At 42.8% G+C, this 27325-nt stretch overlaps 2 protein-coding genes and 1 pseudogene across 16 annotated transcripts; 1 reads left to right on the top strand and 2 right to left on the bottom strand.

Annotated features, from left to right (window-relative positions):
• On the bottom strand, positions 1-23422 carry LOC118941198 (peroxisomal ATPase PEX1). Of its 15 annotated transcripts, XM_090209198.1 has the most exons (12): positions 22680-22909; positions 22342-22480; positions 22157-22240; positions 21973-22077; positions 18606-18722; positions 16112-16231; positions 15925-16015; positions 15608-15736; positions 2287-5249; positions 1883-2064; positions 1658-1762; positions 1-883 (listed from the first exon to the last, which is right to left on the bottom strand). In XM_090209198.1, the coding sequence occupies exons 5-9, from the start codon at positions 18675-18677 to the stop codon at positions 5209-5211; spliced, it is 453 nt and encodes a 150-aa protein (XP_090065324.1). In that variant the 5' UTR covers positions 18678-18722; positions 21973-22077; positions 22157-22240; positions 22342-22480; positions 22680-22909; the 3' UTR covers positions 1-883; positions 1658-1762; positions 1883-2064; positions 2287-5208. The 15 variants fall into 15 exon arrangements, 14 of the variants coding, with proteins under 14 accessions (XP_090065324.1, XP_090065325.1, XP_090065336.1 ...); XM_090209199.1 differs by lacking the exon at positions 15925-16015; XM_090209197.1 differs by lacking the exons at positions 1-883; positions 1658-1762; positions 1883-2064; positions 2287-5249 and adding exons at positions 14830-15146; positions 15293-15396.
• LOC110496648 (RNA-binding protein 48-like) lies at positions 23012-25104 on the top strand (annotated as a pseudogene).
• A 133-nt stretch (positions 25105-25237) lies between these two features.
• Positions 25238-27231, bottom strand: LOC110496646 (calaxin). The gene is made up of 6 exons (XM_021572662.3): positions 27055-27231; positions 26301-26456; positions 26064-26168; positions 25799-25950; positions 25495-25599; positions 25238-25395 (listed from the first exon to the last, which is right to left on the bottom strand). The coding sequence occupies exons 1-6, from the start codon at positions 27128-27130 to the stop codon at positions 25345-25347; spliced, it is 645 nt and encodes a 214-aa protein (XP_021428337.3). The 5' UTR covers positions 27131-27231; the 3' UTR covers positions 25238-25344.
• Between the last annotated feature and the right edge of the window lie 94 nt (positions 27232-27325).

The raw sequence follows: 27325 nt of genomic DNA, 5'->3' as shown, positions 1-27325 counted from the left end.
TATAATTAATTTGTTTAATTTATTGTGATACATTGTACAGATAAGATTTACAGGATCAATTAGGGCTCTTTTCAATCTGGATCGCTGAAGTGTTACAGATTGCATGATAGAAATGTAAAGGTAATTTCTGGTTGAATGCAGCCTCTGCTAACGTGGAACATTGCCTTTAAATTTAAATCACACTGTAACGCTGAACTTCCGTAATATGGATTGAATAGAGTCCTTAGTCCGTAGGAAACATTATTACAATCATCTGGCTGTACAAAAACTGTATGTCAACTTGTCCACATCATACAAAAGTGTGCAATCTTATTTACATTTTAATTACAAAATGTGTGCATGAGATTCAGATTATATAGAAGATAAGTTGCAATAATTTAATCAATGATGGCTATATTACAGAAAATTAAACATTAAATGAACAGATCAAATTTAACAGATGGAGACACGTCATTAAGTGAGGGTTACTCTTTGGCCGGGTTTGAACGTCACTGTGACCTGAGGCTTACCTTGTCCTGAAGCTCCAAAGGACCGAAAATACAGAAAATGAAAATGTTGGAAAGAGAAATGCTTTTGAGGAACATAGTGGAAGAAAGTAAAACATTTGTCATACATAAAAAAAAGTTAGAAATGTGTTGATGCTTTTTGTTATTTATCTTAGCTTTGTATTTTAATAGCTCTTTGTCAACAGCAAATTAAAAATAATAATACAAAAAAACAGCAAAGTAAGAATAACAGAATAACGTAGCTAGCATAGTGTCAAAACTATCTTGAAAAGACAGTATTCAATAGCTGTCATATTCTTGCCGGTGTCACCTCTCGACATCAACGTATCCATCAGGACAATGAGAGATGACAGAGACACCCAGCAGATGGATTCATCCTGTGAGAAAATGGAACAAAATGTTCTTTGTGACATTTAGTTTTTTCCAGAAATGTAGCAGAACGAAATGGAGGAATAGGCCTGGTTGCCAGTTTCAATCCGTTTCTGTTTTAGCCAACTCCTCTGTCACTTGTTGTCATGCCAAATATGGAGTTGTCTGAGGCAATAATAACAGATCTGGCAACCAGGGTAAAGGATGAAGGATTTTGACATATATTTGGTGTGTGTTTGAATCTATTTTGATTCTTGAGGTATGATTGATCAAAATATATGACATCTACTACATTGTTATCAGAGCAAATATGTACTGTAGTACTACTCACAGGTCTAAAGGAGGAATGATTTGAACATTTGGGGTTTATTTTCATCTACTTTGACTCATGAGAAATGATTGCTGAGAAATATTGATATCTGATACATTTTTATGGAGAGCAAATGTGTTTCCCAACTCCAGCCCGCGAGTACCACCAAAAGCTCACATTTTTGTTGTAGCCCCAGACAAGCACACCTGATTAACCCATAAGATTTTAGGTAATTAGATAATAGGTAATTAGATTTGAACCTTAGGGGGTTAAACTTGTCAACTAATCATCAAGCCCTCAGTGAGTTGATTTAGGTGAGTTTGTCTGGGGTTACAACAGAAATCTGTGCTGTTGGTGGTACTGGAGGAGTTGGGAAACACCGGTCTGGCGAGTAAGAGCCAATGAATTGCACGATTTCAGATAAAAGTATCAAACTTGGTAGGTGTACTATGAATACTGTAGTACTACTCACAGGTCTGTGTACCTCCTCCAGTCATGCCTACTAAGGGAGGCTCTGGTGGCATCCACACAGGAGCAGACCTGGCCTGATGGGGCCCTGGACCGGGACACTGTCCTCCTGCACGCACAGACAGACAGACATCTTCTACAGTTGTTTATTTGGTGTTATATTATCAGTGCTTTTAGAGAAATGTATGAAAAGTACTTTATAAACACATTATTTTAGATAAGGAACTACCAGTAGCTTGTTTGTAGTTGCTTTTAATGTTGCTGATGTCCAGTCGGCAGTGTTCTAGCTGGTCATGGCTGAGCTCCTCGTATCGTACTGTAGAAGGGACATGTAGGGGTGGGAGCAGCCAGAGTCTCTGACCGACGCACCGACGCACTCATTAGAGTTGGGCCCGAGACACCCTGGGCGTTCTAGGACCCGGGAGAGAGGGGGGTGGACCAAACAGCTTTAGTTTACTTTCCTCATGATAGTGTGTGATTGTACAATCTATCAATAATATCTGTGTCCCAAATGTCACCCTATTTCCAATAATGTGCACTACTTTTCTATGGGTCCATAGGGCCCTTGATCAAAAGTAGTGCACTACATAGGCAATAGGGTGCTATTTGGGAAGCATGTGATCATCATCTCACCAGTCCTAAGGTGGAAGGGTTGCCCAGCTCAGAATCATAGGAGCTGCTGAAGTACAGTCTCCAGAGGTTACCATGGGGGTCTTCGGTGGGACGTCACTGGGGTCCAGCAGCACCATGGAGTGATTCAGCCTGCTCCCGCAGAGTCACTAGACCCACTGCTGGGGTTCAGGAAGCTCATGACGCTGTCCAAACCCGACTCCAGGTTCTGGTGAAATAAAGAAAGGAGTTAATGTGCTTGCTGAAAGAACCATAATTACTTAATTTTCTATAAGAAATGTTGTTTTCTAATTATTCCTACAGCTCTTTGCCCAGACAAGGGCCCATTTGAGACATGGGTGACATGGAGTGGATTAAATTGGCTAGACTCATCCAGTACTACTACTACCTTGATATAATTGAATGTACTGTATGTGTCCTTTAGCATTTTATATTGAGGGTTTGTGGGTCATCACATTGATGTGGGAAATGTCACACCTCCACTGCCATTAGCCCCAGAGCACCCCCTGGCTGTAGGATGACACGTGCAGCAGGCTGAACACCAGGCTGCTGTGGATGGCCTCTAGCTGGGTGTTGTACAGCAAGGATTTCAGGTCAGCTCAAGTGAAGGTGTCTGTGGCCCCTGCCGATGTGCCCTTGAGCAAGGCACTTATCTATAGCGACTTAGGGTTAAGAGCATCTGCTAAATGACAAAAAATGTTATGTCAACAAACCAGGCTGGGAGCAGCAGAGTGGATACAAATTATCACTCATTTTCATACAAAGATAAAATGCTTTCTTCCATTAAAATCCTTCAAAAGCCTACAGCTGCATGTTTCTGAAATATCACACTTCTTTTGACAAGAGCCTTATTGGCCCTGGTCAGGAGGGGGACAGTAGAGACTATAGACGACTGAGTGTGGTTCAGAGCTGGTCAGGAGGGGGACAGTAGAGACTATAGACGACTGAGTGTGGTTCAGAGCTGGTCAGGAGGGGGACAGTAGAGACTATAGAGGACTGAATGTGGTCGAGACCTGGTCAGGAGGGGGACAGTAGAGACTATAGAGGACTGAATGTGGTCCAGACCTGGTCAGGAGGGGGACAGTAGAGACTATAGAGGACTGAATGTGGTCGAGACCTGGTCAGGAGGGGAACAGTAGAGACTATAGAGGACTGAATATGGTCGAGACCTGGTCAGGAGGGGAACAGTAGAGACTATAGAGGACTGAAGTTATCTTACTCACTAAATGATTGTGCTGGTAAAAATAACTGTTGATCAATGGATTGAACATAAAAAAGCAGACTAAGCAAAGCCTAATGAAATGTATGTAAAGCACATGACAGCAGTGTCCGTTCTCAGTGCCTCCTTCCTGTCTCCGTACCCTGTAGTCCCTCCACCCCGTCCAGCTGGGTGACCACCTGGTCAGTGACACCTGTGTTGTCATGACCCCTCCTGGGGGTCAATGTGTCAAACCCAGACTTTTGACTTTCTTCCTCTTGAAAAGCTCACTTATGACCTCTGCAAGAGACAGCCCAAGTTTGATAGACTCTGGTCTCCACTACTCAACTATATTTCAAATTGGACAGAGTGAATGGGGTGATTAGGGAAATGAGCAGATACATGTTGTGTAAGGTGCTGTAAAAACAAATTATTTGCTCGTCGTCTCAGCTAAGGCTGGAAATGGCTAACAAAAACCTTGATAGTGCTGCTGTGTCACGACCTGACCTTGTTTTGACCCTGACCCTGTTTTTCTATATATTTTGGTTAGGTCAGGGTGTGACTAGGGTGGGTACTCTAGTTTTTGTATGTCTAGGGTTTTTGTATGTCTAGGGGTTTTTGTATATCTATGTTGGCCTGATATGGTTCCCAATCAGAGACAGCTGTTTATCGTTGTCTCTGATTGGGGATCATATTTAGGTAGCCATTTTCCTCATTTGTGTTGTGGGATCTTGTCTATGTGTAGTTGCCTTAGTGCACAGCAGTAGCGGCACGTTTCGTTTAATTTGGTTGTTTGTTGTTTTGTTAGGTGAGTTTCAGTTTATTAAAATGATGTGGAACTCTACTCACGCTGCGCCTTGGTCTCATCATTATGACGAACGTGACATTTTTTATTTTTAAAATTATTTAAAAACATTTTTTGTGGGTCTGTCACTGAATGTGGAATGTGTTTTGTTTGTTGATTGAAAAATAAATTTTTAAATTGAAAAAAAGAACATCAACAATCACCAAACAATACTTGTTCCCCTCACGAGGGGTCAACTCAACGAAGTCCATCATAAAGTGCTCAAAAGGTCCTTCAGGCCTTGGATGGGACGTGGGGGATACTGAAATGCAGCATTCAACAATATTAGTCATGCGAATCAAACATTTCTTGCAAACACAGTAGAACCTACTGTACACCAATATTTATTCACAAGATCCACTATCTCTCCTTTTGACACATGGTCTTGACCATGAGACAATTTGGCAAGGAAATGGAAAGCACAACGGGGCATGGCTGGTCTGCTCACCTGTAAGTTGCCCATCCAATCTACCGACCTCATCCCCATATTGTTTTTATTTACTTTTTTGCTAATTTGCTCACCAGTATTTCTACTTGCACATTATCATCTGCACATCTTTCACTCCAGTGTTAATTTGCTAAATTGTAATTACTTCGCTACTACGGCCTATTTATTGCCTTACCTTTTTCTATTATGTTATTGACTGTACGTTTGTTTATTCCATGTCTAACTCTGTGTTGTTGTTTGTGTCGCACTGCTTTGCTTTATCTTGGCCAGGTCGCAGTTGTAAATGAGAACTTGTTCTCAACTGGCCTAGCTGGTTAAATAAAATGGCTGGTCTGCTCCACTCATCCAGCCACACACCCGAAGTATCTTTACGACAGCACCCAGCCCACTTGTCTCTCTGACTCATCAACTGTTGCCTGCAAAGCAACGACGTCATCAACAGAGAAAGGCTTGGTGGGAGCTGGAACTGCTGCCATCTGTAGGATGGGGGAAACAGAACAGGAAGCAGACAATTTAGCTACACGGTCAGCTTCAGCGTTCCCCAGAGAAATGTTGTCATTAAAGGAAGAATGTGTTTGACACTTGAGAGAGAGAGGAGGGTAGCTGGACTGCCTGTAAGAGAGACGAAGCAAGGTTACTGTGTGCAATCGGTTTTCCAGACGAGGTCAAAAACGCTATATTCTTCCACAATGTTCCAAAATCGTGAACAACACCAAACGCATATCTTCTATCAGTGTAAATGTTAAGAGAGATGTCCTTTCACAAAATACAAGCTCTAGTCAGGCCAAAAGGTTCTGCCGCCTGGGCTGATAAGTGTGAATTGAGTCGAGCACTCTCCACAGTTTCCAAAACAGTCACTGCATAACCAACTAATTTATCCCCTTTTTCCATTTCTCTGGGCAGACCTATCTACAAAAATCTCAGTCTGGGGTGTCTCTCAAGGGCTACAGTCAATTACAATAGCTACGTCCCAGTCATCTTCACCGGCATTTGCTGTAGGGAGAAGAGTTGAGGGGTTAAGAATTGTACATTGTTTCGGAGTAACATGAGACATTGTCAACAGAATGTTCTGATAGTCTAGCAGTCTCGCATGTGCCTAATGAGTCGTTCTTGCCTGTGTAATAATTGCGTGCACAGCATGGGGCACATGGACAGTTAGGGGGTAAATAGCTACATCGGAACATGACAAAACAGCCTCAATAGCAGCCGCTACTGATCTCAAACTGGAAACCATTCCCCTGATCGCACTATCCAATCGTTTAGAACAGTAACCAACAGGTCTATATCCCACACCATGATACTCTGTCAAAACTGCTGACATAAACCCACTCGTCTCCTAAACAAAGAGATGGAAGGGCTTATTTTGGTCTGACAAACACAAGCAAGGGGTAGACATTGTTTCAAGTTGACCAATTCCATCTCAGCTTCATCAGTCCATATCACAACTTCACTCGCATCCATCTTTCTACCATGAATACAATCCTGCAGAGGTTGAACTCTCTCTGCATAGTCTTTCAACCACGGTCAACAGTAACCAGCCACACCCAACAGACATCATGTGCTGCTTGGTTTAGGCAAAGCTTTAATTGGCTCTAATCTATCTTTGGAAAATTAAACGCTCAGAAGTAATGTCATGACCTACAGTGGCAAGAAAAAGTATGTGAACCCTTTGGAAATACCTGGATTTCAGCATAAATTGGTCATAAAATGTAATCTAATCATCTATGTCACAACAATGCACAAACACAGTCTGTTTAAACTAATAACATACAAATGTGTTCATGTCTTTATTGAACACACTGTAAACATTCACAGTGCAGGGTAGGAAAAGTCTGTGAACCCTTGGATTTCATAACTGGTTGACCCTCCTTTGGCAGCAATTACCACAACCAAACGTTTTCTGTAGTTGCGGATCAGACCTACACAACGGTCAGGAGGAATTTTGGACCATTTGTTATGTACGCTACAACTCAACTCCCCGTGGAGTAAAAGAGGTATGGGATTGTAGGTGCGAGTAAGGATGACAAAAGGCAGAGAATTTACTGTTTACTGGTAATTTATTCCTTCACACGATACATTTTGGGGAAAAGGGGCTGAACGGAACCAAAGCAAAGAAGGTAAATGTCAAAGCCCCATCTCCCATCTTACCTGCCTACCCACTACTTATCTAACCTACCCTCTCCTACCTTACCTGCCTACCAACTACTTACCTAACCTACCCTCTCCTATCTTACCTGCCTACCCACTTACCTAACCTACCCTCTCCTATCTTACCTGCCTACCCCCTACCCTCTCCTATCTTACCTGCTTACCCACTTACCTAACCTCTCCTATCTTACCTGCTTACCTAACCTACCCTCTCCTATCCTATCTTACCTGCCTACCCACTACCTAACCTACCCTCTCCTATCTTACCTGCTTACCTAACCTACCCTCTCCTATCTTACCTGCTTACCTAACCTACCCTCTCCTATCTTACCTGCCTACCCACTTACCTAACCTACCCTACCTGCCTACCCACTACTTACCTAACCTACCATCTCCTATCTTACCTGCCTACCCACTACTTACCTAACCTACCCTCTCCTATCTTACCTGCCTACCCACTACTTATCTACCCTCTCCTATCTTACCTGCTTACCTAACCTACCCTCTCCTATCTTACCTGCCTACCCACTTACATAACCTACCCTCTCCTATCTTACCTGCCTACCCACTACTTATCTATATCTACCCTCTCCTACCCTACCTGCCTACCCACTTACCTAACCTACCTTACCTGCCTCCCCACTACTTACCTAACCTACCCTCTCCTACCTTACCTGCTTACCCACTTACCTAACCTACCCTCTCCTATCTTACCTGCCTACCCACTACTTATCTAACCTACCCTCTCCTATCTTACCTGCCTACCCACTTACCTAACCTACCCTCTCCTATCTGACCTGCTTACCCACTTACCTAACCTACCCTCTCCTATCTGACCTGCTTACCCACTTACCTAACCTACCCTCTCCTATCCTATCTGACCTGCTTACCCACTTACCTAACCTACCCTCTCCTATCTTACCTGCCTACCCACTTACCTAACCTTTTAGCACCTCCTGGTGCGCTAACCAAAATACAGGGGGTGGTCCGCCCAGGTCTTTCCTAGTGTGCATAGACTGTAAATACTACTGGTTATGTATGCCCACAGGCCTCTTGCCTAAGCACTCCCTAGTTGCTTTCCCCCCTGGGAACAAATGAAACAGAATACAAACGTAAGTAAACAATTTCAAGAATCAAAAACACTTCGTCCTATTGACACACACAGGACATACTAATAAGCTCTCTTTCTCTGAGCAACAAACTAACACAGAACATAACAATCAGCTCTCTCCTAACAAAGGAACACAGGCTTTTCTAGCTTCAGGAGGAGTCCAATGGGAAACAGCTGTATCCTCTGACGAGAGGGCGGGGTCAGCTCCAATTAGCAATGGGGCCGACCAATCAGCTGCTTGGGGGAATTTTAGGAAGCCATCCTGAAACACACATACAAACAAAACCACAATACAGAAACAATAAATGTAACACCATTCCTCTTTACAAAACTGTTTCAGTTCAGCAATATTCTTGGGATGTCTGGTGTGAACTGCTCTCGGTCATGCCACAGTGTAACGGATGTGAAACGGCTAGCTTAGTTAGCGTGGGCGCTAAATAGCGTTTCAATCAGTGACGTCACTTGCTCTGAGACCTTGAAGTAGTAGTTCCCCTTAATCAGTGACGTCACTTGCTCTGAGACCTTGAAGTAGTAGTTCCCCTTGCTCTGCAAGGGCCGCGGCTTTTGTGGAGCGATGGGTAACGATGCTTCGAGGGTGACTGTTGATGTGTGCAGAAGGTCCCTAGTTCGCGCCCGGGTATGGGCGAGGGGACGGTCTAAATTTGTACTGTTACAACAGCATCTCAATCGGGTTGAGGTCAGGACTCCGACTGGGCCACTCCAGAAGGCTTATTTTCTTCTGTTGATTTACTTCTGTGTTTTTGCATCATTGTCCTGTTGCATCTCCCAACTTCTGTTGAGCTTCAATTGGAGAACAGTTAGCCTAACATTCTCCTTCAAAATGTCTTGATAAACATGGGAATTCATTTTTCTGTCAACGATAGCAAGCTGTCCAGGCCTTGGAGCAGTAAAGCAGCCCCAAACCATGATGCTCCCTCCACCATACTTTCCAGTTGGGATGATGTTTTTATGTTGGTGTGGTGTGCTGTGCCTTTTCCTCCACACGGTGTTGTGTGTTCCTTCCAAACAACTCAACTGTAGTTTCATCTGTCCACAGAACATTATGCTGGTAGCGCTGTGGAACATCCAGGTGCACTTTGACAAAATTCAGACGTGTAGCAATGTTTTTTTGGACAGCAGTGGCTTCTTCCGTGGTGTCCTCCCATGAACACCATTATTGTTTAGTGTCTTACGTATTGTAGACTCATCAACAGAGATGTTAGCATGTTCCAGAGATTTCTGTCTTTATCTGATACTCTAAGATTCTTCTTAACCTCACTGAACATTCTGTGCTGTACTCTTGCAGTCATCTTTGCCAGACAGCCACTCCTAGGGATAGTAGCAACAGTGCTGAACATTCTCCATTTATAGACAATGTGTCTTACCATGGACTGATGAACATCAAGGCTTTTAGAGATACTTTTGTAACCTTTTCCAGCTTTATGCAAGTCAACAATTCTTAATCTTAGGTCTTCTGAGATCTATTTTGTTTGAGGCATGGTTCACATCAGGCAATGTTTCTTGTGAATAGTAAACTCAAATTTTGTGAGCGTTTTTTTGGGCAAGGCAACACTAACCAACATCTCCAATCTCATCTCACTGATTGGACTCCAGGTTAGCTGACTCCAATTAGCTTTTGGAGGTCATTAGCCAAGGGGTTTCGCATACTTTTTCCAAACTACACTGTGAATGATTAAATTATGTATTCAATATAGACAAGAACAATACAATCATCTGTGTGTTATTAGTTTAAGCACACTGTGTTTGTCTATTGCTGTGACTTAGATGAAGATCAGATACAATTTGATGACCAATTTATGCATAAATCCAGGTAAATCCAAAGGGTTCACAAACGTTTTTCTTGTCACTGTAAATATTTAACGGAGCTCCAGCATAACTGCATTTTACTAGGGGAAAATCAACCATGCTTAAGTGTCCTCGTGACATCTTTCCTCTGATTGTGAGCAAACCAACAAATTGTCAACATACTGAACAAAAGTACTCGTAGCACGCGCTCCAGCAGGTGTATCTTACTGATCATCCCTAAAGCCAACACCTCATTTGGCCGCCTTTCTTTCCAGTTTTTTGCTGCCTGTGACTGGAACGAATTGCAAAAATCGTTGAAGTTGGAGACTTACAGTGCCTTGCGAAAGTATTCGGCCCCCTTGAACTTTGCGACCTTTTGCCATTTCAGGCTTCAAACATAAAGATATAAAACTGTATTTTTTTTGTGAAGAATCAACAACAAGTGGGACACAATCATGAAGTGGAACGACATTTATTGGATATTTCAAACTTTTTTAACAAATCAAAAACTGAAAAATTGGGTGTGCAAAATTATTCACCAACATTTCCATGTGTGATTTATCTTGTAATACCAAAGGCGTGGTTTAAACAGGAATTGGTTATTTTCTTGGTGTTGTCATCACAGTAGCCCATTATAGGGAATAGAAAGTTGCTGTTGAAGCTGACCACTTTCCTTCCCCTTCCCAGGCCACCCAATCAGTTGCTTCCATCACTTTCTTCATCCAAATACCCACATCTTTCCCTTGTGTTCCAGGATCTTTTGATAAGCTACAATGAGGAACAGAACTAGGGACTTCATACAAACTCATCTTACTATCCATCAACAATACTCCAGGTGCTACGAAGTCTTCTCCTCTGTATATCCCATTCATGGTTCTCAACTTTCTCTTTTTGTTTTGACCATCTCTGTTGGTATTCAGGGTCCTCTTCACATGAGGGAACAGCAGCAGTACAATGTAGGTAATCAGACACTTCCCATTCACCATGCAATAGGGAAGAGAGGGATTGCTCTCTCAGCTGTCTCTCAACATGTTGATCATTCAGGTGCCAAGCATAGTAACAGTTCATCAGGCACGGGAAGATTCCATTTTCTCTCGATCCCAATGACAATCCTTCAATACAGGCATGAGAAATTCATTTTACACATCAAATCTCTTCCTAATAAATGTACTAAATGTAGTGGGCAGGTGGAGTACAGGAATCGGTGTCTTCATTTGCCCTCTCGCCACTCCATGTCCAGGGGAAAAGTCAAACATTCAGAGGGAATTCCAGACGCTCCAACTTTCTGCATTGTTTTCTTTGAGGGGTAGGCAAACAGAGCAAACATTTTTAACACTGAGACTCCGGCCCGTGTCCACCAAAAATAGAATTTTATGTTTATTAACTAAAATATCAATAAGGGTTTTTTGGGTTGACAAGGTGGTCAATTTAGAATTTGATAGGTTTCTGGTTCTTCATCATTGTTTTCTTCATTACTTTCTTCTTTTTTCCGCCTCATCCTATGGTTGGTAGCCCTGATGGCGGCCTCCTCTTCCAAATGGGTTGTTCCCCTGCACAAGTTGGGACTGCCACTCTCCTTGGCCTTCTCCTGCTCCAGGACAGATGCCCTACCTTCCCCCAGTTGTAGCAGCTCCAGTCTCGCCCTCTGTAAGCTCCAGCAGGGGCCCCTCAGACTCTACCTCTGCCTCTTTGACTTCCACGGTTTCCACCATTTTCTCTGTCCTTTTCCTCCTCCAGAGTAATACATCAGCCGTGCCTTCGTCAGTGTCTTTCCGTCCTTAGTTTATTTTTCTTCAACGGTCTTTCCGCATTGGTGATATGGCTTTACGTCAGACAGTGGTTTTGTTTCCCATGAAATACAAGTTGTAGTTACAGCCATTTTCAGATCTTGTCTCAGGCCCGTCACCACAGCATGGCACAATACGCTGCTGTATGAGTCTTGGTCTGGCATCAGACCTGAGTGTTGGAGGAAGACTGTCTCCATTATTTCCATGTAGTCATTACATTTTTCATCCATTGCCTGTTTGGTGGAATGGATTTTCCGCCAGTCTATGCGTTTGGGGAAAGCAGCCTTTATAGCTGTAAAATCTGCATCCAGGTGGTCACCACGATCAGCAACTGGTACATTGTAGTCCCACGTGTTTATAGTCCTTCCATTTAAATCTCAAGCAGCGGCAGGGTATTTCTTCAATTTCTCTGGTAATGGGGTTGTACATTGATATGATTGCTTTTACCTCTTCCTCAAACCTCACAGCATCCTTTGCTGGTTCAATGACATCGTCCACTATTGCTTTTATTTCGTCAACATCCCACGGTTTCTCCATTTCCAACATCCCACGGCTTCTCCATTTCCAACATCCCACGGTTTCTCCATTTCCAACATCCCACGGTTTCTCCATTTCCAACATCCCACAGTTTCTCCATTTCCAACATTCCACAGTTTCTCCATTTCCAACATCCCACGGTTTCTCCATTTCCAACATCCCACAGTTTCTCCATTTCCAACATCCCACGGTTTCTCCATTTCCAACATCCCACGGTTTCTCCATTTCCAACATCCCACGGTTTCTCCATTTCCAACATCCCACGGTTTCTCCATTTCCAACATCCCACGGTTTCTCCATTTCCAACATCCCACGGTTTCTCCATTTCCAACATCCCACGGTTTCTCCATTTCCAACATCCCACGGTTTCTCCATTTCCAACATCCCACAGTTTCTCCATTTCCAACATCCCACGGTTTCTCCATTTCCAACATCCCACGGTTTCTCCATTTCCAACATCCCACGATTTCTCCATTTCCAACATCCCACGGTTTCTCCATTTCCAACATCCCACGGTTTCTCCATTTCCAACATCCCACGATTTCTCCATTTCCAACATCCCACGGTTTCTCCATTTCCAACATCCCACGGTTTCTCCATTTCCAACATCCCGCCTTCATCGGGGTTGGGGTAGCGTATTATTGGAAACATTCCCTCAAGCTTCTTTTTGGGGGTTTTCTTTCTATCCTTCTGCTGGTCTTTTCTGCTTTGTCCTTCATTGCTGTCCTTGCAGCTTAATCTTGGCTACTTCATTCCTCCTGCTTGCACTCATTACTTTGCTTCTTGTTTTTCTACTTTTTTATTTTCTCTTACATTTCTCCAGTTCTTTTCTGAGCTCTTCTAGCTCCTCTTCTTCACTCTCCCTCTCCTCTGTCCCTCTCTGCTCGTTCACTCTGGTCCTTGTTTTTGCTGGTGGCTTTCTGCCTTCAGCTCCAGCATCTTCTGCAGCTCCTCCACCTGGCACAGGTCCAACCCCATCTGGGTTATGAGGGGACGGGAGGCCACCATCTTCGTCTGCTGGTGGAGGATTTGGCAGTGGCGGATACAAGGGGGGCCCCATGAAAGAGTTCCGCTCGGAGAAAGACCAGCCAGGCTTCTTTTTTTCTCTTCTTCCTCTTTCTTCTCCGGTTCCACTTGCTTTACCATCAGTCCTCTTACAGCTTGATCCTTCGCATTTTCTGCTTCTCTCTCCCACTTCCTGAAAATCGTCCCACTTCACTTTAACTTTATTTTGTTTTCTTTCAAGTTGGCCTCTCACAGACTCCAGACTTTCTGTGCTCAGTTTCGCATCAACCGGGAAATGTCCAGTCTTCTGTTTGGTTCAGTAATCACCTACCAATTTTTTTGCCATTACGCTACACGGCCCTTTTGGTTCCAAGCACAGATCCTCCATCCTACTCTTACTATTTCCCTTTCCCATACTTAAACCCTATGTTGAACTCTTTCGGGGGAAAAAACTTCCAGCTTAACACGTCATCGGGGCTAAAACCCTGTCCAGTTAATTAGTCAAGTACACAATACTCTCATCCACATAGTACTATTCCCAAACACAGTCAGTAATTATTACTTTATTACTTATTATTACTTTATTTTAATCTTTAATCTTTATTTAACTAGGCAAGTCAGTTAAGAACAAATTCTTATTTTCAACGATGGCCTAGGAACAGTGGGTTAACTGCCTGTTCAGAACAACAGATTTGTACCTTGTCAGCTTGGGGATTTGAACTTGCAACCTTCTGGTTACTAGTCCAACGCTCTAACCACTAGGCTACCCTGCCGCCCTACTTGTCCTTACCTCCTATGCATACATATGTATCTTCTGCGGTTCCTCTATAGCAGGGGTGTGCAACTCCAGTCCTCTGGGGCCTGATTGGTGTCACACTTTTTGTCCATCCCTAGCAAACACAGCTGATTAATTGGGGCGGCAGGGTAGCCTAGTGGTTAGAGCGTTGGACTAGTAACCGGAAGGTTGCCAGTTCAAACCCCCGAGCTGACAAGGTACAAATCTGTCGTTCTGCCCCTGAACAGGCAGTTAACCCACTGTTCCCAGGCCGTCATTGAAAATAAGAATTTGTTCTTAACTGACTTGCCTGGTTAAATAAAGGTAAAATAAAAAATAAATAAAAAATCAAATTGCATTCTAAACTGAAGATCATGATTAGGTGATTATTGGAGTCAGGTGTGTTAGTTGGGGCTGTGACAAAACTGTGACTCCAATCAGGCCCTCAAGAACTGGAATTGCCCACCCCTGCTCTATCGTCTCCATAGTCCCTGAGCATCTATAGTCCCAATAGCATCCATAGTCCCTATAGCTACAGCATCTATGATCCCTAAAGCATATAGAGTCCCTCAGCATACATAGTATCAATAGTTTATATAGTCATAACTGCTATGGTCTCTATAGACTCTATTGTCTTGCCACTTCCCATACATATAGAATATAGATATATAGAATATATATATATATAGAATATATATATACATATGTCCACCTTCTGCTATTCCTAGTGGTTCCCCGGCCACTTCTCATAAATGCCTAAAATAACATAATATACTATTATCAGTGGTTCTCAGACCACGTAGACACTTCTCATATAAAAATGCCTACAGACAATTGTCAATGATGCAAAGATTGTGGTGGAAATTCAACATCAGGGACACCTGAAGTTAAACTTAAATGAATCACAAGCTTTATTATCAGCAAGCTGGAGAGGTTACATCAGAAGCTCCGCTGGGGCAGTCCCAGCAGTTGTCTTATATACGGCTATACAGAGAAGTTATATTTGCATGGTTTAGCATAATTAATTCATCATTACCGGTGGCTCGCACATGTGACTGACCAATACCTCACAAGGCCTTCTCTCTCCAAGTTGAGACCTTGAAACTGACATACCTTGGTTGTTCCCATAGCAACATTCTGGGCATACTGCCAGGTTGCTTATCAGTAATAGTGAGGATTCCTCCATACACAATCAGTAAGTCACCTGCATGAACCCATCTAATTGGTTATTTGAAAAGTATCATTGATTTGACACACAAACATAACATTTTCCTCACACAGTAATCAGCATTTAATGTGTTGATTTGAATATATTAAGTCTGATGAGATAGCAAAGCTTGTCACTAGTACCTGCATGTCTGTATCACTAAGAGCTAATAGAAATAACTGATCAGGCTCTTCACTCTCCGGCTCAGGTTCTGACTTCAACACAGTCAGAGCAAACTCCACCTTCCCTGAAGGGAGAATATCAAGACTGTATTACATTTACACTGCACTCCATACTCTTTAGGTGAGATTGAATGTCCTGCTGCCAACAGTCACAGAGTGACTTCATGTGTGTGTCCCAAATGTCACTCTATTCTCTTTATAGTGCACTACTTTTGAACAGACCCTATAGGACAATAAAGGGAACAGCGTGCCATTTGGGACACACAATATGTGTACCTTCCATTGCAGGTACTGTAGGAGGATTGTGTTGCAGCGGCCCGTCAGACAGGCTAGTGGTTCGTGGCTCTGGGTGTGCAGCCAACCCAGGAAGGCAGTCTGAATCTCCACCTCCCTCTCTGCCGCAGGCTAGGAGGACACCAGGGCAGGGGTCAAACGGCAACATGGCATTCAATACAACCAGCTGCCAAAGAGCTATACATTTACACCACATGTCAAATTCATTCCACGTAGGGCCAAGTGTCTGCGGGTTTTTACTCCTCCCTTGTACTTGATTGATTAATTAAAGTCAATAATTAGTAAAGAACTCCCCTTACCTGGTTGTCTAGGTCTTACTTGAAAAGACAAACAAAAAAACTGCAGACACTTGGACCTCCATGGAGTTTGATACCCCTGAGTTACACCATTCTATTTACCTCATGACATGGAAAGTACAAGGTTAAGATAATCAGAACAATACATTCAATAGAATTACATATGATGTCAAATGTAAATGTTACTCACCTGTGGTTGTAAAGGCTGCAGGTAGATACCGGTGACTACTTTAGGAGTTGATTTGATTGGCTTGATTCTCACTGATGAGTGTGGGTCGAAATGGAGCCTAGTTCCCAGGGATAGTGGAATCTGAGACATACAATTATGCTTGAATACATATAGCTTCAATATAAATCAGTTTACAATATGAATCAATTTACACAAACCTGTAAACTATGTCCTAAGAGCTAATGGAAACTATGATTGGGTAGTATGATTTTGCTCAATAATGTTCTGTGCTGCTACCATGTTGTGCTACTGCCATGCGTTGTTATGCGTTGCTACCATGCTATGTTGTCATGTGTTGCTGCCATGCTGTTATCTTAGGTCACTATTTATGTAGTGTTGTCTCATTTTTGTGATGTGTGTTTTGTCCTATATTATAATTTTTTAATTCCCAGCCCCGCTGGAGGCCTTTTGCCTTCTGCTAGGCCCGTCATTGTAAATAAGAATTTGTTCTTAACTGACTTGCCTAGTTAAATAAAGGTTAAATAACATTTTAAAAATTACAAAATTGAGAATAGTTTATTTGATTAGGCCTACATTGTGCCCAACTTTTAGACCATGGCTAATGTACATGTAATCACCCAGACCCTTCCACTGTGGAGCTCTTCCTCTCTAAAAGATCCTTTCAGTTCCTCTGTATGGTGACATACCACCTTGACTACAGTCGTGGACAAAAGTTTTGAGAATTATACAAATATGAATTTCCACAGTCTGCTGCCTCAGTGTCTTTAGATATTTTTGCCAGATGTTACTATTGAATACTTAAGTATAATTACAAGCGGCAAAGGCTTTTATTGACAATTACATGAAGTTGATGCAAAGAGTCAATATTTGCAGTGTTGACCCTTCTTTTTCAAGACCTCTGCAATCCGCTCTGGCATGCTGTCAATTAACTTCTGGGCCACATCCTGACTGATGGCAGCCCATTCTTGCATAATCAATGCTTGGAGTTTGTCAGAATTTGTGGGTTGTTGTTTGTCCACCCGCCTCTTGATGATTGACCACAAGTTCTCAATGGGATTAAGGTCTGGGGAGTTTCCTGGCCATGGACCCAAAATATCGATGTTTTGTTCCCCGAGCCACTTTTGCATTATGGCAAGGTGCTCCATCATGCTGGAAAAGGCATTGTTCGTCACCAAACTTTTCCTGGGTGGTTGGGAGAAGTTGCTCTTGGAGGATGTGTTGGTACCATTCTTTATTCATGGCTGTGTTCTTAGGCAAAATTGTGATTGAACCCACTCCCTTAGCTGGGAAGCAACCCCACACATGAATGGTCTCAGGATGCTTTACTGTTGGCATGACACAGGACTGATGGTAGCGCTCACCTTGTCTTCTCCGAACAAGCTTTTTTCCGGATGCCCCAAACAATCGGAAAGGGGATTCATCAGAGAAAACAACTTTACCCCAGTCCTCAGCAGTCCAATCCCTGTACCTTTTGCAGAATATCAGTCAGTCCCTGATGTTTTTCCTGGAGAGAAGTGCTTCTTTGCTGCCCTTCTTGAGACCAGGCCATCCTCCAAAAGTCTTCGCCTCACTGTGCGTGCAGATGCACTCACACCTGCCTGCTGCCATTCCTGAGCAAGCTCTGTACTGGTGGTGCCCCGATCCCGCAGCTGAATCAACTTTAGGAGACGGTCCTGGCGCTTTCCTTTAAGTTTTTGATTATCTGATAAATGGTTAATTTAGGTGCAATCTTACTGGCAGCAATATCCTTGCCTGTGAAGCCCTTTTTGTGCAAAGCAATGATGACGGCACGTGTTTCCTTGCAGGTAACCATGGTTTACAGAGGCAGAACAATGATTCCAAGCACCACACTCCTTTTGAAGCTTCCAGTCTGTTATTCAAACTCAATCAGCATGACAGTGATCTCCAGAATCACTGACATGATGTTAGCTGGTCCTTTTGTTGCAGGGCTGAAATGCAGTGGAAATGTTTTTTGGGGATTCAGTTCATTTGCATGGCAAAGAGGGACTTTGCAATTAATTGCAATTCATCTGATCACTCTTCATAATATTCTGGAGTATATGCCAATTGCCATCATACAAACTGAGGCAGCAAACTTTGAAAATTAATATGTGTCATTCTCAAAACTTTTGGCCACGACTGTACAGCGGCTTCCTCTTCCCTGTCCCCTGCATCATCACCAGGCTGGGGAGCACCACCAGCACCTCCACTCTTCTTCTTCTCCATGGCCAGCTTGGCCCTCTCTCTCACCCTCTTGGGAGAGAGCACCTTGGACAGTAGGCCATATGTCACAGCTGGCTAGCCAACATTGATATTACACTCCCATCTGCTGGCCGGAGGTCAGAATGAGGTCAACCCCAAGGCTGGCACTCAGAGGGCCAGAAGACACGGGCGGTGCTCGGCGTACTCTGAAGACTGAGTCACTGAGGAGGGAAGAGATGTTGGAGATGGGGGAGACTCTTTCACTGGGTCATAGTTCCATGTTAGCATGTACCTGACCATGTTCTTTAGGATTGCTATCCCGCCCCACTGCTGGGGGCACTGGAGGCCAGCAGCGTTGGGACATTGTTCTACAGGAAGTCCAGTCTTCTGAATGCTCTCCAGAGAGGACCTGGAGGAGGGTGAGAGGTCAAAGTTCAGCTGCCTGTGGATTGGCTGGTTCTGACTGAGTAAGGATGTTTTAAAAGGAGCGCCGAAGTGGTCCACAGTTCCAGCACGGATTTTAGGGGAGACATGCAGCTCTGTGAACTAGAGGTCGACCGATTAATCGGAATGGCCGATTAATTAGGGACGATTTCAAGTTTTCATAACAATCGGAAATCTGTATTTTTGGGCGCCGATTTGCCGATTAAAAAAAAAATATTGTATTTTTTTACACCTTTATTTAACTAGGCAAGTCAGTTAAGAACACATTCTTATTTTCAATGACGGCCTAGGAACGGTGGGTTAACTGCCTCGTTCAGGGGCAGAAAGACAGATTTTCACCTTGTCAGCTCAGGGGATCCAATCTTGCAACCTTACAGTCAACTAGTCCAACGCAATAACGACCTGCCTCTCTCTCGTTGCACTCCACAAGGAGACTGCCTGTTACGCAAATGCAATAAGCCAAGGTAAGTTGCTAGCTAGCATTAAACTTATCTTATAAAAAACAATCAATCATAATCACTAGTTAACTACACATGGTTGATGATATTAGATATTATCTAGCGTGTCCTGTGTTGCATATAATCTGACTGAGCATACAAGCATACAAGTACAGAGAGGCAAAAAAGTATTTAGTCAGCCACCAATTGTGCAAGTTCTCCCACTTAAAAAGATGAGAGAGGCCTGTAATGTTCATCATAGGTACACTTCAACTATGACAGACAAAATGAGAAAAGAAATCCAGAAAAATCACATTGTAGGATTTTAATGAATTTATTTGCAAATTATGGTGGAAAATAAGCATTTGGTCAATAACAAAAGTTTCTCTCAATACTTTGTTATATACCCTTTGTTGGCAATGACAGAGGTCAAACGTTTTCTGTAAGTCTTCACAAGGTTCACACACTGTTGCTGGTATTTTGGCCCATTCCTCCATGCAGATCTCCTCTACAGCAGTGTTGTTTTGGGGCTGTTGCTGGGCAACACGGACTTTCAACTCCCTCCAAAGATGTTCTATGGGGTTGAGATCTGGAGACTGGCTAGGCCACTCCAGGACCTTGAAATGCTTCTTACGAAGCCACTCCTTCGTTGCCCGGGCGGTGTGTTTGGGATCATTGTCATGCTGAAAGACCCAGCCACGTTTCATCTTCAATGCCCTTGCTGATGGAAGGAGGTTTTCACTCAAAATCTCACAATACAATGGCCCAATTCATTCTTTCCTTTCAGTAGTCCTGGTCCCTTTGCAGTAAAACAGCCCCAAAGCATGATGTTTCCACCCCCAAGCTTCACAGTAGGTATGGTGTTCTTTGGATGCAACTCAGCATTCTTTGTCCTCCAAACACAACGAGTTGAGTTTTTACCCAAAAGTTATATTTTGGTTTCATCTGACCATATGACATTCTCCCAATCTTCTTCTGGATCATCCAAATTCTCTCTAGCAAACTTCAGACGTGCCTGGACATGTACTGGCTTAAGCAGGGGGACACGTCTCGCACTGCAGGATTTGAGTCCCTGGCGGCGTAGTGTGTTACTGATGGTAGGCTTTGTTACTTTGGTCCCAGCTCTCTGCAGGTCATTCACTAGGTCCCCCCGTGTGGTTCTGGGATTTTTGCTCACTGTCCTTGTGATTATTTTGACCCCACGGGGTGAGATCTTGTGTGGAGCCCCAGATCGAGGGAGATTATCAGTTGTCTTGTATGTCTTCCATTTCCTAATAATTGCTCCCACAGTTGATTTCTTCAAACCAAGCTGCTTACCTATTGCAGATTCAGTCTTCCCAGCCTGGTGCAGGTCTACAATTGTGTTTCTGGTGGCCTTTGACAGCTCTTTGGTCTTGGCCATTGTGAAGATTGGAGTGTGACTGTTTGAGGTTGTGGACAGGTGTCTTTTATACTGATAACAAGTTCAAACAGGTGCCATTAATACAGGTACGAGTGGAGGACAGAGGAGCCTCTTAAAGAAGAAGTTACAGGTCTGTGAGAGCCAGAATTCTTGCTTGTTTGTAGGTGACCAAATACTTATTTTCCACCATAATTTGCAAATAAATTCATTAAAAATCCTACAATGTGATTTTCTGGATTTTTTTTCTAATTTTGTCTGTCATAGTTGAAGTGTACTACCTATGATGAAAATTACAGGCCTCATCTTTTTAAGTGGGAGAACTTGCACAATTGGTGGCTGACTAAATACTTTTTTGCCCCACTGTATCTTAGTATCTGACTGAGCGGTGGTAGGCAGAAGCAGGCGCGTAAACTTTCATTTAAACAGCACTTTCATGTGTTTTGCCAGCAGCTCTTCGTTGTGCGTCAAGTATTGTGCTGTTTATGACATCAAACCTATCAACTCCCGAGATGAGGCTGGTGTAACCGAAGTGAAATGGCTGGCTAGTTAGCGCGCGCTAATACCGTTTCAAACTTCACTCGCTCTGAGCCTTGGAGTGGTTGTTTCCCTTGCTCTGCATGGGTAACGCTGCTTCGATGTGGTGGCTGTTGTCGTTGTGTTGCTGGTTCGAGCCCAGGGAGGAGCGAGAAGAGGGACGGAAGCTACACTGTTACACTGGCAATACTAAAGTGCCTATAAGAACATCCAATAGTCAAAGGTTAATGAAACACAAATGGTATAGAGGGAAATAGTCCTATAATAACTACAACCTAAAACTTCTTACCTGGGAATATTAAAGACTCATGTTAAAATGAACCACCAGCTTTGATATGTTCTCATGTTCTGAGCAAGGAACTGAAACGTTAGCTTTCTTACATAGCACATATTGCACTTTCCCTTTCTTCTCCAATACTTTGTTTTTGCATTATTTAAACAGAATTGAACATGTTTCATTATCTTCGAGGCTAAATTGATTTTATTGATGTATTATATTAAGTTAAAATAAGTGTTAATGCAGTATTGTTGTAATTGTCATTATTACAAATACATTTGAAAAATTATTATTATTATGCATTTATTTATTTTTAAATCGGCCGATTAAATCGGTATCGGCTTTCTTGGTCCTCCAATAATCTGTATCGGCGTTGAAAAATCATAATGGGTCGACCTCTACTGTGAACGGCTCCGATTGACCGTACGGTACAGTTGGGGAGACTGAAGCTGCAGAAGAAGAAGAGTATGGAGGATAGTATTACATCAACTCTTTCTTTGTATGAGCTGTTGAGTTCATAGCTGGTAGATGTTGAAAAAATTAGAAAGCGAAAATCAGTGCTGACCCGATTCGGATGTAGATGAGTGTTCTCTGGTCCACCCACACAGGAAACACTGCATCAGGAAACACCACTCTATTCTGCTCCAGGGGCTGCTGCACTGTGGAGCTCCTGAGGACATGACAGGGTTGATTTAGTCTCCTTCAACAATGTAAATGACACAAAGACCACTCTAAACACAGGTACTCACCAGGATCTCCAAGTCGTCAGAGGTGAGTGGGTCCACAAACACCTGCTGTACAGACAGGACCTGCTGGCATGGCCGCAAGAAGCCCTGAAACCATACAACACGAGTTAGTAAGTGGAAGAGGTTGTAAAGGTATGAGTTTGGGGAATGTGCAACAAGAGAATTAGTGAAGAGTGGGACATCATTACCTGCTCTCCATCTTTGAGTCCAAGCTTCTCTCCCAGTTGCCTGCTCAACTCTACTTTATGGTCCTCCTCGTTGGCAGGGCCTCTGCTTCTGGTCCAGCTGAGGAACACATGGACATCATGACAGCTCCAGAGTCAGGTTCTGTATAACACAGAAGATAATTACATGAACAAACATGGGAAACATGGCATTCCACAAAAAAACTATCAGACTAACTAGAAGACATGGCATGAAATGGTCACAAGTGCAAGTTAGCTACCGGTAGTATAATTATAACTTGAAACAAACAAAAAGAAAACAACACTAGCAAGCTACATACAGTAGCCAGCTTGTAGCTTACCTGGTGAAGCGAGAGCGGTGTTACCAAGAAAGAGGTTGAAGAAAGCAACTTTTCGTGTTGTTAAAAACCAATGTGACAGATTAGATGCCATTATTTCCCAACATAACTAAATATGTTGGCAATATGACCTAACGCAAATGAGGTAGCTAGATAATTAGCTAGATTACTTGAACGTGATTTTACGGGTCGCTTTCGGTTATGCATTCTGTGCAGGCAAAAGTAGCTGATCCGATTTTTTTTTCTCACAGAGACGCTCACATCAATTACATCAGATCCGATTATTTTTGTCTGGGGAACTACTTCAGGTTTGGGTTTTGTTGTCATTAGCAAACATGGCGGCGCCCATCAACAGCTGAAGTTGGAGCACTCCAGAGGTTTATAAACACCATGAGCAACACAATATGTGCCCCTCGCGAACAAATTATAGAAAATGAAGAAGACCTAAAGAAGTTAAGGTAAGAATATCGTTTCCTTCAGCGAAATGCTGTATCCATGCTCAAGACTTGGCTAGCAAGTTAGCTCGGTCGCCACTGTGCAATTTCTTGTTTTGTATTTCTTTATCTTACCCTCATGCTATATTGCATCTGCAGGTGTACACCATCAACTTGGAGTCTCATTACCTGGCAGTGTAAGAAGCCCCAGCCATTGGGGTGATGACAGAACTAATCCAGCTCTCTGCGCTGTACAGGTTTGTGTAGGAGGGCTGGATGATGACCCTGCAGAGGAATTCAGAGGTCTACCTCATCAAGTTCCAGAAACTCACCAGTGCAAGGTCAGGACAGGTTCCATCCAGTTGATCATGATGAGTGATCCATAACTAGGGCTGGGAGTTTTCTCAGTGACCATGTAACCTGAATGTTGTGTTCAGTAACGTGGGATTCTAGCTCAGTTGAGTATTGAATGCTGTTGCTTTAAGAATGTGCATTTGTAACACTGACCAGGAAAAAAACCTCTAGGCCCTAGTTTATAGTAATTAACTATTAGGCCCTTGGTATTACTAGGCTCTATTAGTTATACAGTACTTTCATATCTGCAAACAGAGTGTCTGAGTTATACCAGTTATACTTTGATGTCATTCTGTTTCAGGGCAGCCAAAAGGCACATGGATGAGAAGAGTTTCTTTGGAGGTTTACTACATGTGCTATGCCCCAGAGTATGAGACAGTGGAGAACACCAGATTAAAGCTGCAAGACGGAAGATATGTGAATAGGACGGCTCAAAATAAAGGTACAGATGATGTGTTAGTAGATTATTATCAGAACTATATCTGTCATTCACAACATAAGCATTACTATTATGATGCAGTTAGTTGACACATACTGTATGATTCTCAATTTGTCTTGTTTGGTTGTGGAACAAAAGAACAGGACCAGGGGGATGAAGAGAAAAAAGCCCATGTCTTCAGATACATTTGCTACCACAGCCAGGACTTCTTAAGGTGATGATCAGAGATCCACTGATACCGGCAATCTGTAAGAGACTTTGACCCTTGAGCCAATTGTAAGCTGGGGATGATTAGGTGACCATGGTTGTACAAGAGCCAGATTGGGAATTTAGCCAGGACACCGGGGTTAACACCCCTACTCTTACGATAAGTGCCATGGGATCTTTTTTTAGTGACCACAGAGAGTCAGGACAAGCAGAAAGGGTGCCTCCTACTAGCCCTCCAACACCACTTCCAGCAGCATCTGGTCACTAGGACCAACCCTGCTTAGCTTCAGATGTGCTCCAATTTATGATCAGTCTTATCAGGACTATTCCAACAGAGGACAAAATGGGGTCATTGCATAATTTCATAATAAACTGCAGCAGGCACCCAACATAAGTGGCACTCCCTCCTCTTCTGGGGGAAACAGAGGGATGGTGAAAAGACTGAGTAAGAATCCACCCCCTGCAGTACCCTCCAGATTCATACCAAGGACCACACATTTGGAGAACAGAAAATGGTAGAAATGAGTTAAGACTTTTTGGCATTGTGGACAAAAATGAAACCCTCATTGGACCAAACTACCAGAGTAGCCTAAGATGGATGTGGTGGATGAGTAATTGAACACAACAGCCAACATGGTCAGAAATACATTGAAAAAGGTATATTCGTGGTCATTTGCTTCCCAAAATTGGTCACTCACAGTCACAACTTCATACAGTATTACAATTCAAGTGTGAGTGATACTGCAGTAAATTAATTTCTTTCCTTGTTTTCAGGTAGCATCAGTTCCTGAAGTCAAGCCAACAGAGAAGAAGACAAAGCCAGGAAAGCCTCGGAAGATAATCTAACAGGGAAAAGGAAAGGGTGATACCTAGTCAGTTGTCCAACTGAATGTATTCAACTGAAATGTGTCTTCCTCATTTAACCCAACCCCTCTGAATCAGAGAGGTGCGGAGGGCTGCGTTAATTGACATCCACGTCTTCGCCGCCTGGGGAACAGTGGGTTAACTGCCTTGCTCAGGGGCAGAACGACAGAACAGACTCCATGTTCCGAAACGGACATTATCACACAGAAGATAATGCCTACATTTGCATACAAGTTCCTAGACTTTACACCAATTAGACAGTATTTCATCTTTTCTCGACATGTTTTATTTGTATATTTCCCATCAGAGTATAAGAAGTGTTTTTATATATATTTGCAGTTTCATGAAAATGAATAAAGTAGTGTTGTCCTTAATGCTCAAGTGTATCCTGGAATGCATGCTGCTCAAATGCCAATATGCTCTGTAACACATAAAAAAAAACGTGTCAAAGGGTAAATATTGTCCAATCAAGACAGACAAGTCATTACACTGTTTTTACAATCTTAACTTCAATGGTCACCTTGGCATCGGGGAGGCAGGTTCCAAAAGCTTCAAGCAATAGATTCTCATCTCTCACTGCCTTTTCAAAGTCTGCATAGGACAGTCTGCTGTCGTGGTCATGGTCCTGATGGAAACAACTCATTGGTCTTTTATGTTCATACACTATATTTAATCTGATGCATGAATTAGTCAATTGTGACTGAGTTAAACAGGTATTATTAACACAGGGTACTATGAAGATAGCCTGGAAAATCAAACCATGGGTAGTGCAACATTCAGTCTGGTTTAACCAGCTACAATGAAGATACCATTTTTGTAATTACCATCTTCTTGAGTGTGATCTCCACCAGGTCTTTGATGCCCTCATCTGGGTCCTCCTCTGTGGGCTGTCTGATCAGGCTGTTCTTCAGCATGTGGAACATCTCTTCCCGGGAAATGTACCCATCTCCATTCAAGTCATACACATCGAAGCAGTCTGAACGGGTCAAAAGTGGGACTGTGTTAGTATGGATAGTTAATCAAGTAGATAATGGTCAAATAGCCTACATGGGGTGTAAGCCTTAATAATACAACTTAAATCTTTCTTACACTTAATTTTTTCATCCAATGTTCCACGGAGAAAGATTGATAGTCCCTCGATCCACTCCTTCACACTGACGTAGCTGTCGTTGTCTTTGTCGAACGCACGAAATACTAGAATATAAATGCAACACAAGAGTTGAGATTCTTAGCTATACCCCACCACAGTATGTCATCAGTATCATCTTTTTGGTTTATTCCGTTGTCATGTGACATGCAGAAATGTAACAAAAGAGACAAGCCTACCTCTATCCATAATCATATCATCAGTCATTCCAAAGGTGTTGTGTAGAATATTCCTGAATTTTCCTCTGTCCAGGCCATTCCCTACCCTCCTGTCACTCTGATCCCCCAGGAGACCATTGAACAGCCGGATCAGACACTCTGCTTCTGTTTTGTTAACTTCAGACAAAAATAGCGTTTGAACTCCTATATGCACAATTCCATTTGCATAGATAGACTGGTGTAGGATTTGATTAACTTGCTAAACACACAGCAAAGAATAGAACACAGAACAAACTTTGACATGGCCAGTAACCGAAAGGAAACCCAAGCTGACAAGGTAAACATCTGTTGTTCTGCCCCTGAACAAGGCAGTTAACCCACTGTTTCTATGCCGTCATTGTAAATAAGAATTTGTTCTTAACTGACTTGCCTTGTTAAATAAAGGTTATATAAATAAAATAAAAATGATCCCAACAAGACAAGGTTATAGCACCTCCCATTCTCCATTTAAAAAAGCAGTGTTGCCACGTTAAATGTATGGGGCAGCACCGTTTTGGTTGGAGGAGCTATAACTTGTTTTAGTTTTCAAGCTTTGTTAATCGATAACGTTGGCTACTGTATCTAGATAACTGCAGAGTTAGGAACTAGTTAATTAATAAGCATGTATTGTTAGAAGTTCAGCTAACGTTAGCTAGCCATGCTAACGTTAGCTAGCTAACTAGTCAGGACATAAACTTTGACTATTTCTGCCACAACGATCCAAACAGACACTTACAGTGTTTGACTTGTTTAGAAAGAGTTTCAGCGAGATTCTGAATCAATTTTCTATTCATAGCAGACATTTCAGCCATTGTTGATAGGATGCAGGATTGCTGACGGGTTAGCTAGCAGTGGCCACATGAAAACACAACTACTTGATGTTGACACCCTGTTACCATAGAAACTCCATTCCACGTGCTCAGATAGTGAGGAACAGTAATGATACAATATAAAGCCGGTAGAGATTGATACAATGAATGATACATAGATTACTGAACAAAGAAAAA

This window comes from Oncorhynchus mykiss, chromosome 18 (assembly GCF_057628025.1).
Source record: "Oncorhynchus mykiss isolate SJ-2025 chromosome 18, ASM5762802v1, whole genome shotgun sequence".
NCBI lineage: Eukaryota > Metazoa > Chordata > Actinopteri > Salmoniformes > Salmonidae > Oncorhynchus > Oncorhynchus mykiss.
The sequence above is the reverse complement of the archived record's forward strand: the minus strand, read 5'-3'. Positions and strand labels throughout refer to the sequence as shown.